This window comes from Carica papaya, chromosome 5 (assembly GCF_054855325.1).
Source record: "Carica papaya isolate Zhongbai chromosome 5, ASM5485532v1, whole genome shotgun sequence".
Lineage (NCBI taxonomy): Eukaryota > Viridiplantae > Streptophyta > Magnoliopsida > Brassicales > Caricaceae > Carica > Carica papaya.
The window spans coordinates 5,100,332-5,119,892 of NC_142313.1; the positions used below are offsets into that span (position 1 = coordinate 5,100,332).

Below are 19,561 nucleotides of genomic sequence, written 5' to 3' on the forward strand. Positions count from 1 at the left end.
AGTGCTTGTAAAGAATATATCTATAATAGTAATTTTTTAATTTACAATCTTAAATAGAAAATTTATATTTTAAAATTATTTTTTGTAGCACTCAATTAATACATTATAAAACTTTTATTATTCTTATAAATAAATTTATTGAAACAAATTTATAAGTTCATAAATTATAATAACAAAATTTAAGAGAGCGATTTGTAATATATCTCATAGTCAATGGACTAACCACTATATTAAATTACAGAAACCAAGATTTCATTTATTATACACTAAAATCATTTTTAATTTATTTTTTAAACCACACGTACATTGTCTAAAAATAAGACAACAACAAACATTGCGAAAAATAAGACGTTTGTAACAACCATTTTTAATTTTTAAAAATATAGTCTCAAATATAATAATTATACCATTTAAGTAATTTTTTATATTAGTATTAAAAAATTCATTAAAATCGCTTCTGAAATAATTATTTTTGAACTAAATTATAGTAATAAAAATTGGAGACTGAATTGCCATAACTTACAACTGAAGAATTAAATAATTAATAAGCACTTGTATTAATTAATAGAAATTAATACTCCATTTGTTGCACCAAAATTATTTTTAATTTATTTCTTAAACATATGTATATCACATATGAATATATATATGTATGTATATTAGTTCACAATTAAAAAAATAATTAGATAAAATAAGATTTAAAAACTTAATATTTAAATCTTTGTTTCTAAATTTGCTGTGATACTTCAAATTTTCAACATATAATCTATTGTTTGAGAATGTGTACAAGTTATAATCGATTATTTACTATAAATATCAGTACATGTGAGAAACTTACATTTTCAATGTACAATTTTATTAACATGCTAAAGAGATAAGTTTTTTTTTTAAAGAAAAGAAACTCATATTTAGCAATTATGTACTTTAGTTGTATTAAAGTCAATATTTATTTATTTAAATTAAATTTTCTATACAATTATAATTATGCATTTTTTTTTACATTTAATTAATATAATTAAAAATATTATTCACATAATATTACCAAAAAAATATGCCACCTCATTAGTCTTAATCCACATAGCCAGCTTAAATTTGAGCTCCAGCCCACACACCAGACCCAGTAGAATCCTAGGCTTAGCCTTCTAGCTGCTGGGCCCATGGAATAAAGACAGTTGGCCGATGAAACGTGGGAGCCACCTGAATGCCTTCATATTTACTAATTATTTTAAAAAATTACATCATTCAATTGTATAAGAGGCTTATTATTTTATACATAAAAATATATTTATGGGTACAATTTCAATTATTTTTATTTTTTCAGCTATTTTTTCTTTTTACATAATTTTTTTATATTTAAAAAAAATAATAAAAAATTATTTTATAAGTGGTGTGTATTTATAATAAAGTTCATAAATATATAAGTTTTTATTAATTTTTTTAAAAGGAAACAGATTATCTTATCTGTTCGTCCCTTGGCTATAGTTCATGCCTTGGGGGAATAAAAAGATCACGGGAAATTAGGAAAGAGAAAAAGAAAATAGGAAAGTGGGATATACGAGACACACTATTACACGTGGCAACAGTTGATATAAGGCTAGTGACGAAAATCCGTAGAGCGTAAACACCACGCGTCACACCATCAACATTCAACAATCAACTAAAAAACCCTACCTCACCTTGTCAAGTTAAACTGCCTCCGTTTGCTCCGCTTATCTTCCCTTCTTTTGCCGCCACTGCCGCCCCATTTTTGCCGGGATCTGACGTCATGATGGCCGGAAACCACCACCAGAGCTCCGTTATCCTTCCGTGCTCTCTACGTCAAGCAACTCCTGCCACGATTATCACCACTATTTCAACTATTATAGCCAACACCATTCATTGAAAGCCTCCATTTTGTCACTTCATTTGTCTCTCTGTTATCTTTCGACGTTTAAGGCTTAGCCTCGCGTCAATAGCTCTTTTGCATATCGGGTTAAGTTTTCGGATCTTCGTGTTTGGGTTGGTGTATACAGTATTCGCTTGTATTTTCGGTGAAAATGGCTGCTCTGAAGAGTTACGGTATCGGCTTGAGGGAATCTGCTATCCAGTTTCCGCATCCCAGTCGTTGGGATGATTACAAGAGGTATTCACATACTTTAATTAATATATTCGTTATTATTTTTTTAGTTTGTCTGAATTATTTTTATATATTGCGTGGCTTTTTCTGTGTTTGTTTGTAAAATTATGATTTTAATTGCCATTTTGTTGTTCTCGGTTTACTTCTTTGTTTATAAAGGTGATATGTACTTTATTTTTTAAAAAATAAAGGTGTTCTGAACTGTGGCAGCTGTGATTGGTTCTTGATCTTCACGATATGGAGGCTAAGTTTTGAATCTTTCGAATGTCTATTTCAATGCCCCTTTAGTATTCGTAGAAATGGTTTTTCTGTTTCACAGGGTTTCTGCGCTGACATATTTAGAAAATTAGACAATGTTGGGGCTGTGAGAAGGAGCTTTGTGCTTGACAGTTTTGTTGCAGGGTCAGGTGATTATTTCCATGGTTATCCATGGGGTGCTATCTTTCTGGTTTTGCAGATAAGTGGTATTCAAAATTGTAGTGGCTTAATGGATTGGTGAAAGAAAATTAGTCTATTTTTTCTCAGATATAAATGTATTTTTCAATTAACTATTAAAACTGATTAGTTGCTTTTTGAAATAACATTATATAATAAAAATTTAATGATGAAAACCCACCGATGGTAGTTAGTCATTTTTAGATGGATCCTTATCTATTAAATGACGTGCGGAGGTATGGATGTGCATATGTTGATGGTCCACCCTCCTATAAGTTGATGTTTTCAACATTTTGTGTGCACTCATTCTGTCAGCGTTGATAGTTACATGATGCTCTGCACCTATTATCCGAACTCATGCTGTTTATTTAATATGGCATATGCATCTTTGTAACTATTAAATAACCTTTACTGAGAATGGCTTTTTTGGGAGTAGTGGCATGTACGACCCTGTAAAAATTGGGTGGAGGATTAGGAGGACTAGTAGTTTAGTACATGGTGGACAAAAGTTTTCATTTGCTGAGCTATAGAAAATGGACATAGAAAAGCTTCATGCTGTAATTTTAATAATCAACGAAATGATCTCTGGTTGGCAAGCATGTAGCAGCAGTGTTCAATAATGCCTGCTTCGCTGATTGGTTTCTCTTGTTTCCATGATGCAGGAAGAATGCCAGATTTTTGTCCCCAAAAGCAGCTGTCATACCAAATTTCCATCTCCCAATGCGCAGTTTTGAAGTTAAGAACAGGTAGATTAAGAAATAAATATCTTCTAATGATACTGTATCATTTCAAACATTTCAAATATCTTTGAATGAAAATAGATATTGCCGCTTTGTTCATCTTCTTCCTATGCAAATCTTATCCATGTCCTGTAGTGCCTCCTGTGTGTGGATGTGTCAGGGATTGGGGTTTTAGTCCTGTTAATTGGCTGCTCTGTCAAACATATTTCATTATGTGAGAAACAGCGTCATTGTCAAAGGTAATAAAAACTTTGTGCAGACTATTACAAGCATTTTCCATTGCCATATTTTGAAAGATTTTACTGGATAAATGCATAACAATGCTATAGTGATACTTTTTTGTGTATGATTTTCTTCTTGGAGTCGTATCCTTGACTTGGAATTTTGATTGGAATCTTACTTTTTGACTTGCTGATGTTTTAGTATGGTAGTGGGATGCACATTTTACTGTGTTATAACTTATGGCTAATCTGAAAGTAATTGATGGAAGAGTCTAAAACTAGGACGTGGGCTCTCAATTGCATCATTTAAACCTTTAATTTTTAAATATCCAAATTAGAATCCAGAAATGTGAAACATATGAGTATTTGACTCGCAGATTTTGCATTTTTTATGTGTTTTATCATAAATATAACCACTGTTGTCCCAATTTGGAAAATTTTAAAACCCACTGCTCCTAGAAAGATGCAATTGGAAGTTAAATTGTTAAAGGTGAAAGGCATGTCTGAACATGATATCTCAGAGGCATTCCCCTATAATAGGGTTCTCTTTAGAAGGCAGTGTCCCTGCTTTGAGGCATACCAGGGCTGAATATGTACATATATATAGATACACACATACATGTATATAGGTCAAAGGCATTTTATGTAATTTAGACATGATTTAGTAGTTCCTAAATCTATGAAGAGGTGAATTGTAGCTTTTTAAGTGCTGGTAACCATGCATGTTCTGATGAAAGAATGAGTTCCTTGGTGATTAAGCATATGCTCTAATTGTACTTGCAGGACATCAGCTGAAGAAATAAAGTCTCTTAGATTGATAACAGCTATCAAAACACCGTATCTTCCTGATGGAAGATTCGATCTTGAAGCCTATGATGCTCTAGTGCACGTGCAGATTGAAAATGGTGTTGAAGGTGTAATTGTTGGCGGCACAACTGGTGAGGGCCAATTAATGAGCTGGGATGAACACATAATGCTTATTGGTCACACAGTGAATTGTTTTGGTGGATCAGTTAAAGTAATTGGAAACACTGGAAGCAATTCCACAAGGGAAGCAATTCACGCAACTGAGCAAGGCTTTGCTGTTGGAATGCATGCTGCTCTTCATATCAATCCTTACTATGGCAAAACCTCTATGGAGGGAATGGTTTCTCATTTTGATAGTGTGCTTCCTATGGGCCCAACTATCATATACAATGTTCCTGGAAGAACTGGCCAAGATATTCCCCCACGAGTGATTCACACAGTCGCACAGAGTCCCAACTTGGCTGGTGTTAAAGAATGTGTTGGAAATGATCGTATTGAACAGTACACTGGAAATGGGATTGTGGTGTGGAGTGGAAATGATGATCAGTGCCATAACGCGAGGTGGGATCATGGTGCCACTGGAGTTATATCCGTCACTAGCAACTTAGTTCCAGGTTTGATGCGGGAGCTTATGTTTGCAGGGAAGAACACTTCCCTGAATTCAAAAGTTCTGCCCTTGATTGAGTGGCTATTTGATGAGCCAAACCCCATTGGCTTGAACACAGCTCTTGCTCAACTGGGTGTTGTGAGGCCAGTTTTCAGGTTACCCTATGTACCTCTGCCTCTTGCTAAAAGGGTAGAGTTTGTGAATCTAGTGAAGGAGATTGGACGGGAGAATTTTGTCGGAGAGAAGGACGTTCAGATTCTCGATGACAACGACTTTATCTTGGTTGGTCGGTACTAACCAGTTTTCCTTGTGGGCGAATACGAGTTAGGTTCGGTTCTTCAGTGTGGATTTTAGGTTTCTATGTAATCCCCCAGCCTCTTTTTGATTTAAAATTATGATTAAACTGTTTAATTTAATATGGCAGGTAGAATTGTAATGGTTTATACAATTAAATTTAGCTATGATACGATGCCGGTTTGTTGTTGTCGGATGAAATAAACGATCCCTGCTGATCATTTTTTCCTGTTTGGTAGATAAGCTTGGTTTTTGGTAAGCACTACTGTGTTTTGGACTTAATCCTGTTATGCTGCCGGACTTTAAAGGTTAAATTCACAAGGATTAAACTTGTGGATAACAACAATTCAGTGAGAATAAACAGAAACTTGTTCAATTTTATTTTCAATTCAAGTAAATGAATTAATATTATTTGGTAATAATTTTTAAATACAAAATGATGATAAAATAAGAAAATGAATCCAGCTTTATTAACTCTGTAGTTTAAAAATTAATTCAAGAAAGCTGGAATTAGTTTAATTAAACTATAAATAATTGTAACAAAATTAGTTAAATTAATAAAACATAGAAAATATATATTTCGCTGATTGTCTTTGGCTTCATTCCTGAAACATATATATATATATATATATATATATATATATATATATATATATATATACACTCAATACCAATTATAGTTGATAAGCACACAGAATTTAAGAGCATTTCAATATTATATTATAAAAAAAGTACTTCAAATAATTTCCATTCATAAACAAATAAAACCCAAAAGATCAAGCCTATTTATATATATCAAATATATTTTCCCAACCCAAATTAATTTTATTAATCACTAAAAAAAACAAGGATCACATAATTAAAATAGGAAAAATACTAAGTCATACTACAAAATAACTAAAAAAATAAAAATGAAGATAATAAATAGTAGAAAAAACATACTGAGTTCTACTCTTCTTCGGCATGGTAACATATATATATATATAAAATGGATATCAGTGGGATTTGGAGAGGTTGATGAGTTGGAGCTGAGATAAAAGAAGTTGGTTCTCTTGGAGAAGAAGAAGAGCTTTCTTCCTCAGCCTCTCGTTCTCTTGTATGATGCTTTGGTTCTGCATGTACAGCTTCAAGTTCTTCTCCTCCATCTCCTTCTCCTCTTTTCCTACTTCATCTTTTGATGATGATAACCTTCTCCTCCTCCTAAATTATTAACATCAACAAACATTAATCCTATAAATTATTTCTTATATATCCATATATTTATTCTTAAATATATTGATTCAGAACAATCAATAGTTGAGATTTGAAAAACTTTTGGTGTCTACTTAAATTCTAACATAAACTATCTAGTGTTGAAAAGAGTAAAGACAATTATAAAATCTTATACAAATCCTTATATTAGCTACTACCACCATAGCATATGAATAAATATACAGATGGGAATAGAATATTTCGAATTCCCTCGTGAAAAAATGTATATATAAGAGGATACATAAAAAATGGTCAACCTACAAGAGGAACAGAAGTATATCGAGTCTGAAATTATGTTCTAATTATATCTCCGTGAGTGTATATATAAATATATATATTACCCATGAGAAATAAATCATATATATATATATGTATACTGACCTGTTTAGACTGCGAACTCGACGGTCGTGTCTCTTTAATGGCCAGTATCTGTGGCGACGAGAAACTGGAGAAAATGGACTACTGCATGGGCTGCAGGAAGATACAGAGGAGTTCATGCACATTGTGTTTAAACCCACCAAAGGCTTTTGGTTTATAATTAATTTCCAATTCACAAAAGAGGAAATTAATTTTTAGAGAAAGGGTTTTAAGAGGAGATGAATATATATTTGAGATATATATATATATATATATATAGAGAGAGAGAGAGAGAGAGAGAGAGAAAGAGGCTTTTGAAGGTAATAATGGGAGAAGAGGAGTCATGATTACAAAGGGCAGAAAACAGATGATGAGGAAGGCAGAAATTGAAGATGAAGGCTTCATTTTCTTATTTTCTTTTTCTTTCGGCCTTTTGATTACTTTCTCACTGTCCCAAAGACTCTCATATAGAAAACGACTACACTCTTTTTTTTAAAAATAAAAAATAAAATTAACATGCAAATTTAATTAATATTATATATATATGTATTAAATTTATAGGAACTTTCCTCCATTGGCTTCAATTCAATACCTTTAGTCCTACTATATGAATAAATATATACTTGTTTTGGCATCTTATTATATTCACGTCAATACTTGCGTGATAGAAAAGAATACTATTTGGATTATCATCGGTTTTACTTATTTGATTAATCAAATTAATTTATTAAATTAAAAGATTTGATCAATTCATTAATCATTCCTTATCTAGATGATTGCTACCTCCATTTTTCTCAATTTGTACTATTTTTTATTATAAAATTAATTGTTATATAAATTTCATTAAATTATTAAAATATATAAATTTTTACCCCTCCAAAACAATTCACACAGTAACTTTTTACAATTTTAATTAGGTCGACCCATTACTTAATCCAAAACCATATCCTACTTAATTTCGTATTTAAATAAGTTGTTAAATTTTATAAAAATAATGAATACACAAAAAAAAAAAAAGAGTATGTATATGCTGTAATCAAATAGTTTAGATTAAGTTATCATATGGTTCAATTAAATCAAAGATATACTGGTACAATAATGGAAAAGTCAACGATTTCTTTTCTTTTGAAATTATTTAAAAAATAATTTCTTATTTTAAAAGGATCTCAATGCCAGATATCCCCAACGGCATTCTCAAAATTAAATTAATATTGAAAGTTAGTATTTATTATAATTTAATTTTTTATTTATTATTTTTCAAATGCAAATCTCTTTTCATTTCTTAGTGAAAAAATGTTAAAATAATTAAATTACGTTTAAATATTTTAAAAAATAATTCTGACTAATTAATTAAATTAATAACAATAAAGAATATGTTTAATATTATTATCAATTTATTAATTTACTAATTTAATTAATCTGTCAAAGTTATTTTTTTAAAACATTTAACCATGATCTAACAATTTCAGTTTTTTTTTTTTTTAATACCAAAAAATTAAATATTTTAAATAAATTAAAAACATTAAAAATTAAATTGTAACAAAAAGTAGAAATTAAATTATAATAAGTATCAAATTTGGCAGACTAATTTAATAATTTACTTTATGTTATATTAAATAAATTAGTAATATAATACTTTATATATGTATATGGAGATATGTGTGTGTATGGATAAAGTGTTTGGAGGTACTGGAAGTAATAAAAGCACTAGGTAGGCAATAAATATATAGCTCGATGCCTCAAAATTAGTCTTGCTGGGGATAATGAAATTCACTATGTCATCATAACTCATCAATTCCCCACTTTTTGTTTTTTGTTTTTTTTTTCTTAAATGAATAGAAAGAAAAACTCAACCAAAATCAATCATGTCTAATCTTTTAATCAAACCCACTGTCTATACTGTAACGACCCCGAAAATTTAGAATGAAATATGCGTATTAAAAATATCAAATGCGGAAGCGTAATAAAAATTTTGATTAACATCCCTTACACAAAAAAAACAAAAAACGTGCTCAAAATATAAAAGAACAAACTAACTAAAAGAGATACTCGAAAATAAAAACTATAAATATAACTACGGAGTCTTTAAGCGTCCCCTTCGTCGTCTTTCTGCGGAATAGGCTCGGGAATAATGTCTTCCTGATATGAAATAGTTAAATAAGGAATGAGCTACACCAGCCCAGTAAAGACATCACACTATCTCACCGCCACGGAGTTAAATGTAGGTAGAAAACATAAAAAAAGACCAATGGAGCCTAATTTATAATAAACTCGTTTATTAACATAAAAACTTTTGCTGTGCACTTATCTCGGTGAGATTCATGAAAACAACTTATGAAAATAATAACATTATCATCATCATGAAATCATATGAACTGTATAACAGAATACTTACCACGCCTTTGCATTTCAATCATTAAACAATACATTTTCCTCATTTACCAGCCTACTAGTATCCATGAAGATCCATAGGTGTCCCACTACCCGTGAACCCTTAACATTTATAACCTGATTCCAGAGTCGTCCCCATACCCCGTCCGGTATGGGCACCAAAATCATGAACCTCAATACCCCGTCCGGTATGAGGGTGAAACGGGCCGTCCCCATACCCCGTCCTGTATGGGCGCCAAAACACAGAAGGTCTCCATACCCCGTCTGGTATGAGAGACCACGTTCCCGGTAGGGTTCCATACGGACCCGGTCCGTTCACCATCTCCCAGGATATCTAGTCAGACTGTCCACATTATCCATTTATCAATTCACGTAACCTTTTATTCCTTTTTTCCTCAGTCACCATCATCAAATCACACACAAACATGCAAACCAATAGTTTATGTCAAACAAGACAACACACAACATCGGGTTCTCAGTCATTCAACCCATAACCAATAAAACAGTGATATATGCACACGAAACTATGAAATGAAAACATCAGACATCATACTGCATTTAAAATTGTAAAATAGAACAAACAACAATTGACCGATAAATACACCAGACTCGGGCTCCATTAGCGACCTTAAACAATTTCACACATCTATTGATTCATGAAATACCGTTTTATCATTTATTGAACTTTAATACCGTGATAGAAAATAGGGTGAGGGGTCCTTACTTGTTTCGGGGTCTGAATACGGCTCTACAGTGCGCCTACAGGCTGTCCCTAATTTTTCATGAATTTTTTTCGGGGAACTGAAACGCACTACTGGTACCTGCACGTGTCCCAAAAAATCCCAAATTAGACCTAGGGCCCTTTTCAGCCAATATCGCAATTCTGGCACGGTGGCTCCGCCGTGCTCCGGCGACGGCGGCGATTCACCTCGGGTTGGCCGTTTTCGGCCGAATTCGGCCACACTTGCATCGGTCCCTGCGATAGAACAACCCTAAGGCTCTCGGTGGGCCGAAAAATTACGAAAAACTGAAACTTACCGGCGGCGGTGCTCTCGGGTGCGGCGACTCCTCCGGCGTGAGTCGCATTTTGATGTTTGGCTCTGATCAACCTGTAGAGAAAATAACGGTGATCATAGTGGTATAAAATTTGCATCAAACGGAGGTCGGGAAGGGCCTCATCGAAGGCAAAAATTGAGGAGGGGCGCGGCGGCGCCACTGGGTTTCGGCTGGGTTTTTCGGCCGTTTGGCCGGTGGTTTGGCTCCGGTTTGGCCATAAGTGGACTCAGCGTCGAAAAACGAGCAAGGGAGAGAAAATTTACCTCGATCGGCGGTCGGAAACTTCCCCGGTGCGGCGGCGGGTGGCGGCGGTCGGCTCCTCCGGCGTCTGGTTCTCCTTCTCCGGCGAGCACTGGCGGCTAGGGTTTCTTTGGTCAGGTGTGGGTGGGGTTATTTATACCCTTTGCTTTTTAATCTCGACCGTCCATCAAGATTAAATCTGGACCGTTCGATCGCGATTTAATTGGGATTAAATCTGGACCGTTCATCGCGATGCAATCTGCGCCGTCCGTGCACGTGAATCTGGGCCGTCCGTGCTCACGTTTGATCTGGGCCGTCCGTGCGCACGTTTGATCTGGGCCGTCCGATCGCGCGCACGCAGATCGCCCACGTGGCTCGTTCCCTGGTCAGCGTTGCCTTGCCACGCGGCGCGTTCTGGTTGGCCGGGGCTGCTGACCGAGCCGCTGACGTGACACAACTTTTCTAAATTGCGTTTTGACCCCCCGATTTCTGATTTTCTTTTCAAAAATACCCCCAAAATCTAAATTTTCACCTATTTTTCGCAAAATTAATTTCAATTAAATTCAAATAATATTTTAACCCAATTTTATCATTATTATTATTTTTATTTTCATTGAATTAAATTAAATTAAATTAAATTAATAAATAAATAAATAAATAAGAATAAAAATAAATAAATAAATTTTTTTATTTTTATTCGGGTGTTACATATACAGTTACCCACTAACAGGAAAATTTTTGAAGTATTTAATTCTACATCATCTATCTATATTAGTTTATATACATTTACTTATATATGTTGATTTGTTCATTTTACATAATATAATTTGGGGTAGAAATTTATCACATATATAAAGATTAGGTTGAAATATTCTTTTAGTTTCTTTAAGTTGACGTTTTTTTTTTCGGTTTATTTTTGTAACTCCTCATTTTTTTTTTCAGCAGCATAGTTTCAAATAGATCCGTATACAGAACATTTGTATTTCATTTCAAATTAGTCACATACATAAAGAAAAATACCGCAACTAATTGCTCAATATCTAATAGAAATCTTCAACTATAAACGCATCAATACAGTAGAATACAATTTCATACATCTTTGGTTTACATGCGATTTACATTACTACCAACTATGTAAGTATCCAATTGTACCAATAGTAATCCCTGTTCTATTTTTTCTATATACTAGGTTCGAAAACCGGCAACTCCGATCCCGACTTCAGTCCTACTTCATCTGTAAATAATAAAGAATGAATACATATAACTCAGTACAGTAAATTTAAATCATAAGTATAGCATAAAAAGCTAATTAAAACTCCATTTTTATATGTTTTTCCTTCTCGTTACCTAGGTCATACTTTCTTCCTACCCTCTAATTCTACAGTACTACCACGTCTCCTCAGTAATTAATCGTCATTCATACTAGGTGTGGTCACCCCCTGACATCACCCCCTCGGCCCTGACTCGGCCACTCACCCACACGGTTACCTCCATCCGTCACCAGCATCGGCGATTATTATTTACCTTTCTACCACTCGACCCCTAGCTGGCCATCTACACACACAATACTATTTTCTTCCGTCACCAATATTGGTGACTCAACATATTACCAGTCTGGAACCCCCAAACATCACCACTATTGGCGATCGATTTACCATTTCTAGGTAACGACAACCAATATCGGCGTCCCCTAGCTTAACCACCTTTAAGGCAACCTCACTCCGTCCCCACTCAATATGCCCTGCATACTCGCCTACTTAACCCACACACTGGGTATTCCAACATCAGTTATTACTAAACCATCAATCTTGTCCTGAAATTCTCAAATTTACAAACATATTTACAGAACATATACCAACACACTCCCATACAACATATACCCACACACAGCACATTTACACAAATACACATCTGTACCAAGTACTCACATAAGAAATTCGTAAATTTACATAATATACACCAATACACATTCCCATACAACACTAATCCACACACAGTACATTTACACAAATACACTTCTACACTAACTACTCACACACACAACCACAAAATGTCTACATTTATTGCTCCCTAACCTTCATAATACTCACACCCAACCCCTACATGCCTACACTCGCTGTTTCCAACCAATCCACTCTTTTTCCCTCTCTTCCCTTCTCCTTGTTTTCTAACTTCCCGCTCATTTCTTCCTATCAGTACCACTCTCTCATAGCACTCCGCCTCTTCCTATCTTCCTCTTTCAACATCTTGTCTCCTACTATCCCGTACTCGTTCTACTTCTAACCGTTCCACTCTCAGTCCCTCTCTTTCCTCCTCTTCGTTTTTCTCGGCTTCCAGCATTCTTCTCCCTATCTCTATCAATCCCTCACAACCCTTCACTTCTCCCTCTCTTTTTCTTTTGGCATTTCGCTTCCTATACTTCCGTGCTCGTTCTACTTCTCCAAACTCACTCCAACTCACCTCGCCTCCCCATGGACTCTCTTACACATTTTCACTCACCGTACTCCTTCCTCTAGGCGTAACCGAAACTCACCTTCACTCTCTCACCGTACTTATCGCTTTTTCCTCCTGCGGCTTCCTTCATTTCTCCTCACTCACAACTCCAACCAACAGTTCCGCCACTCACGGTCTCTTTCCGCTCTCCTATTCCATCAATCACTATTTCTTAATTCTATTTCCTTAGTTAGTTAGACATTTCTTCAACATTTACGGTCACAATTCCACATTTCATCCTCATCCTACACTCGAAATTTAAATTTACCATACCTCCAGTCTCCATCTTTTCTTTCTGCACCTCTGTAGCTCGCACCGTCACCTTCCTCCTTCTCCCGCTCTCTCTTCTCGTTCCTTCCCGCTCCGACTTCCCTCTCTCTTAAATCTTCTATCACTCGTTTCCTCCTTTCTATTTTTTCCTTTTTCTTTTTTCTTTTCTTTTCCTTCCTCCTATTTATATGCCACCTACTACTCATCTTGATCGTCCATCCCATCTCACCATCTACACTCATCCTAGCCGTTCATTCTTTCTCCTTCAAACGACACCGTTCACTCCTCTCCCTCTCCTCAAATATATATATATATATATTATTATAATTACCATATATATATAAATACATGTTTTTTTCATCTAAATCTCAGCTACTACAATTTTAATCATATACATTTATATCGAATTTGTCTTCAACATTAACTACTATTTTAGAAACTGTTAAATTCAAAATAGATGACCAATAACATGTTAAAATTATGATATATGAACGATAATGTGACACATAATGTAACAGACACATTAGATTGAAAAATTTAAGATTCAATTTAAGGATTTTGAAAACCCATTCTTTGTATCTATCTCATTCATGACCTAATTTTTCGAAAATCTCAATCCTTAATTTGAAAATCATCCTCTTCATCTCCTTGTGAAAGAGAGGAACCTAGGAAACAAAGTTGTTTGAGCAATACTGAAAGCCCTAATTCATCAAAAAGTTATACTTTTATGAAAGGAGATGACGAGTAGATGAGATAGAATTTAATATTTGAATTTTTTGAAATTAGGCTCGAAAGAAAAGAGGGATAGACGTGAAGGAGTTTTTAGAGATCTATATGAAAATTTGAGATTTTTAATCCAACATAGTATCAGCTCATGTATTAATTTATCGCTTACGTGTTATTATTTTGACACGTTATTGATTATGTGTTCTGATTTTAGTAATAAATTCAGTAAAAATATAAAAGTTTAAAAATAAAATCAACTCAAAAAAAAATATAAAGATTTAAATAAAAAAAAAATCAACTAATACAATAAGTAATAGAATATTACTTCCATAAATTTAACATACGAAGTGTGCATTATGACAAGTCATTTTAGATTTTTGTTTTTAATTTAATGCGTAAACAAGTTTACAATATCTCTATGATTATTTGATTATATATATATATATATATATTTTTATCATTTTAATTATTTATTATTATTCTTAAAATTTGTCATTATATTAATCATTTGAAAAATAAAATGATAAAATGGTAATGATATATATATATATACACTATATAAGTAAATGGTATTTTAATATTAACAAAAGAATGAGATATGGGTACACATAAAGATCATTATTTCATGTTTTACTCTTATGTGATATTATTTCTATGATTTTTTTTTTTTTGGGTGAGTGGATTAGAATTTACAATAGTTTTGGTATATATAAATTTAAAAATAAAATGAAAACTAAATCAAACAGATCTGACGGGCAAAATCACATGGTTAATTTCATTACTTTTGACTGTTGGGTTCTTCGTTTTTCCTTTGGGTAATAATGAATCCAATTAATTCAACCGATGAGAAAATATTAATTAATAGGCATAAATAAATAATAATTTACGGTGATTACCAGCAAGGGTCAAAAATGGAAGGCTAATTTATCTTAACAAACCATAATTACTTTGCCTAAGAAGTCAAATTCTTTTCTCCATCTTCTGTTTACATTTTACGTTGAATATATATTTATATATATATATATATATACACACGCACACACATACATATATCTATATATCTTTTCATTGGGTGTCGGAAAGCATTACGATCAAGGTAGTATATATAATAATCATTTCTACGTTGTGAATACTTTATTAATAATATATATAGAAGAGGTTGAATTTGTCGACAAGAAAAGAAGAGTCTGCTAATTAATTTACTTTAGATTTGAGATTATGTGCATAAATACTTTATAACTATAGGAGCACATGTATACATGTATATGTATTATATAGGGTATATATATATATGTGTATGTGTGTGTGTATGAAGAAAAGTAAGCAAATGGTCAATCTTGGAGTTGTAAGACATATATTATGCTTTAAAAAGGCCATGCAAATTCAAGTACAAAAGACTTTTTCCCCATTAGATTTGCCTTTCCAGAGTAAAATATACATTTGCGTGTTGGACTCTTCAACTTAACAATTTCTTTTTTTATTTTTTATTTTTTATTTTTTAAAGATAGTGTGAAAGATAATTCGAGCTATCAGTTTCACTCAATATATATATATATATATAATTGTATATAATTTTTGCAATAAATTTAATAAATAATAATTTAAAATATAATAATAAATCAACATTAATGAATGTAGTCGCACCCAAGTTTAGCTTTAAATTGGATGGTATTAACTGTTTTCAATTAAATAATAATAATTTATTTTTTTTAAAAAAATATATATAAATAAGTGTACTGAAAAAATTAATTTAAATATTCACAAACAAAAAATAAAAAAATAAAAAAAAATCCTCCAGCAGCAAAGAAATTAGAAAATAGAAAAAACATATCCAAATCTGGTTTCCACCTAATAATTTTGCTAATATTACATATATATATGTGGGTATGCATGCAGAATGGTTAATCATTTTGGATTAATGTGAAATCAATTAATAATCACTAACTAATTAATTAAAGCACGAGTAGATTATGGGGGGGCTGACTGTGTGTCAATTATTTGGAGGAGTTAATCTGTGGGCCAATAAACCCAGATACTAACTAATTATCTTTCTTCAATCAAAACTCATTAGTAAATGGGGGGGGGGAATAATATTATTGTCTCCTCCCAAATTTGTCCTTCAATTCCTAAATAAGAAAATTAGCTACAGATTTATCTTAATTGTAATTATTATCGATTTAGTGTAATTTTGAAATGGGTAGTTAAGAGTAATTAGATTTAATTTTTTTTTTTTAAAAAGAAATAGTAAAAATTGTTATAATAACCCTAAAAAAAGAAGCAATAGAAGAGTCAAAGAGGGTTAGGTTGGTTTGATTAATTTCTGGATGGTAATTGAGTAGAAAACCCCATCGGCCCATCCTCTCATTTATTTGGAAAATGAAGTTCCTCCTCATTTTTGGACTCTTCTTCTTTATCATCATCATCATCACTCAAACGACATCCACAAGACAAGATGCATATATGTATGTATGTGTGTGTGTGTGTGTGTGTGTGTGTGTGTGTATATGTAAAAGAATTATGAATGATGATGATGATGATGATGATGATGATGATGATGAGATGATGGATGGTATTGTAGCTTTCTAGTTTTTTCCTACTTCACACACACACCCACCCATCTCACATGGTCCCTTAACTTATTCCAGACTTTTTATTTCATAGTACATATATATATATATATATATGTATGTATATTTAATATTACAAATACACCCATGCTCATCATAGATATAAAGAAACCATGCCAGTTCAGAGTTGGGTGGTAACCATCTCTTGTATATTATCTTTACTACATGTATTATAAATTTAATGAAAACATGTTAACTCACAATAATCTTTTAAATATATACATAATGCTTACAATAAATATAAATCATTTATATTTTCATATTTAATTGGTTTGAAGCTAACTTAGAATTATATATATATATATATATATGCGATCGAGAAAATAATTAAGTGCATGATAATCATTATAGATTTTTTATACCTTAATTGACGTAGAATTATCTTTCATATATATATATATATACACACGGAGTGAATGAACAAACAGATTCAAATTATAAAATATAAATTTTACGAAAAATAAACTATGTTAGATTGTTATATTTGGAATAATAAATACTCTTCATAATATTTTTTTATTTATTAACTTACATAGCAAACACATAGAATTATAAATATGATTGTCTTCGATGTGTTAGATTATCTTCCTATTTTTTATTTTCTTAATCATAGAGTAATTATATATATATATATATATATATTTCATGTATATATATGATACAAATAGGAATTAACATGCTTTAGGTTATAGAAAAATATATAAGTTAAGGATAGACATGTATTATTTAATATTTTTAGATGCGCAAAGATACTTTCAAGATAATTTTTATATATTTATATTTGTGTATTTATAATTTTATGATTAAAATATTATATATCACAATTGAGCTTAAATTGTCAAAATAAGAAACCCTCTTTTTTGTTTTTTTAAATTTTATTTGGAACTAAACTAATTGTTATAGTTAGTAGGTATCTATTTCAATCGGCAATTTAGGAAATAAGCTAGTAAGTAGTAGGAGGTCATTATGCCATTTTGAAAGGAAAGAGGGGGGAGGGGGTGTAGGTATATATTAATTTATATATGTATATATGTATGTACATATATATATATATATATATATATGAAAGAATATGAGGACTAAAACCACTATGGCCTTCACTCTCACTCATTTCTTATGCTACCACCTCCATTTTTGTACAACTGACTTCAAAATAGACAGCATATGGAGATGAAGTAGTCAACTATCAAATGAAACTTCCATTCATATTCAAAACTCATCTAATTACTTTGCCTTTGCCTTTGGATTTCTTCCTTGTATATATATATGCCTAAGAATCTGAACTTTTTCTATTTTATTTTTTATTTTTTATCAATAAAAATTTATGCACTTAATTAATTAATACACATATTAATAATAACATTAATGAAAATACACGAAAGCCCAAATTCACAATTTTATTTATAACAAAAATTTATATATTTCACTAATTAACTATTAGATACATATAAATTATAATATAATTTTTTATTTAAAAAAACTTGAACTTGAATTTATAGTATAAAAATATTTAATATTTTTTACACCCACGTTCATGACTTGTTATCTTTCTTTCTTTTTTTTTTTTTTTTTTTTATTTTTCTAAAATTGCCAGCCTTGTTCTACAGCTGTCAACATTTTGACTCCCATTTCATAATGATTCAAATTTTCTTTTTGGCTAAAAGTTTTACTCAGATCAAATTTTTCTTCACTGTTCAGGGTATTATATGCTGTTAGATTTAAAATGACAAAGCTATTTGATAATCCAGAAAAAATGTTTCAATTTCATTATCAAAATTTCAATGATTAAAATATTTGAAGGCATTAAAAAAACAAGTCTGAAATGAAATGTCATAAATCTCAACTACATCTATTTTCTATATGTTTGTTACTAAAATATCTTTAATAAACCAAAATTGATACCTTTTTGCTATTTTAAAACCATTATGTATTTAACCACATTTTAAAATCTGAATTTATTATTATTTTTTTCTGACAACAATTCGGTAGCAGCATTATTTATTACAATTTTAAATAATAACGTACACAATTTGCTTTTCGTTATTTTTAAAAATAAATTATATCCATGCAAAAATTACTGGATACAGTTTATTTTGTAAATAACTTTTTCCTATTGCTTATGATACTTGCATAATTTTTTTAGAAACACTTATCTTGTATAGAATTTTTAATCCTTAAATATATATATATATATATATTTTATCTATAATAAAATATTTGTATACCACAACAAATTTGTAAGTAATGAACTATATTCTAAATCTTTCTATATGATTTTCAATTCATAACCGAGTATATGTTTAACAACTATATTTAATAGGTTTAGGATCACTATTCTTGTCTTATAAACCCAATCTGATCGACCAGTCAACCGAACGACACCAAGAAAAAATTGGATTCCACGACCTGTTGTAACTCCTCTATTGGATATTAAGTAAGGTGTAGATAAGGGTGTTCAAATTTTGATCAAAAAACCAGACTTGATCAAACAGTTTGGACGAAACCAAACCAAACTTTGTTTGAAACCCAATTTTGGTTTGGTTCTAATTGGAACCAAAATGGATAAATTTAGATGATAGGAAGTATAGAAAGTAAAAAATAATTTTCATTTAAATTTTAGTCTTCAGTTTTGGACTCTCATCCTTCATCTGTCCTTGGATCAGCCAGGCCATGTGATTCTAGACTGATAAAAACCTGGAGGTCTAGGGAAGATGAAGTGCTCTTACAATGACAAGGAATATTATCATATCCATAACAGACTCAACTACTCTTACTTCTAATTAATTAAATTTGAGAAACCATTTGGGCATGAAACGAAGAAAACCTAAACTAAGGTACTAGAGTAGGGGAGAACCGACAGGAAGCCAAAAAGTGAAAAAAGGAAGAGCAAGAACTAATGATAATATTATAAATTTCACATGCACCATTTG

The 19,561-nt window shown here is 31.6% G+C and overlaps 2 protein-coding genes across 2 annotated transcripts; one reads left to right on the top strand and one right to left on the bottom strand.

Moving 5' to 3' along the window:
• Positions 1–1,524: 1,524 nt before the first annotated feature.
• On the top strand, positions 1,525–5,463 carry DHDPS2 (dihydrodipicolinate synthase). Its single transcript, XM_022048675.2, has 3 exons — positions 1,525–2,122; positions 3,214–3,297; positions 4,296–5,463. Exons 1-3 carry the CDS (start codon positions 2,037–2,039, stop codon positions 5,221–5,223), a joined length of 1,098 nt encoding a protein of 365 aa, XP_021904367.1. The 5' UTR covers positions 1,525–2,036; the 3' UTR covers positions 5,224–5,463.
• A 519-nt stretch (positions 5,464–5,982) lies between these two features.
• LOC148253691 (uncharacterized) lies at positions 5,983–7,250 on the bottom strand. Its single transcript, XM_088220171.1, has 2 exons — positions 6,853–7,250; positions 5,983–6,420 (listed from the first exon to the last, which is right to left on the bottom strand). The coding sequence occupies exons 1-2, from the start codon at positions 6,972–6,974 to the stop codon at positions 6,216–6,218; spliced, it is 327 nt and encodes a 108-aa protein (XP_088076297.1). The 5' UTR covers positions 6,975–7,250; the 3' UTR covers positions 5,983–6,215.
• Positions 7,251–19,561: the final 12,311 nt, after the last annotated feature.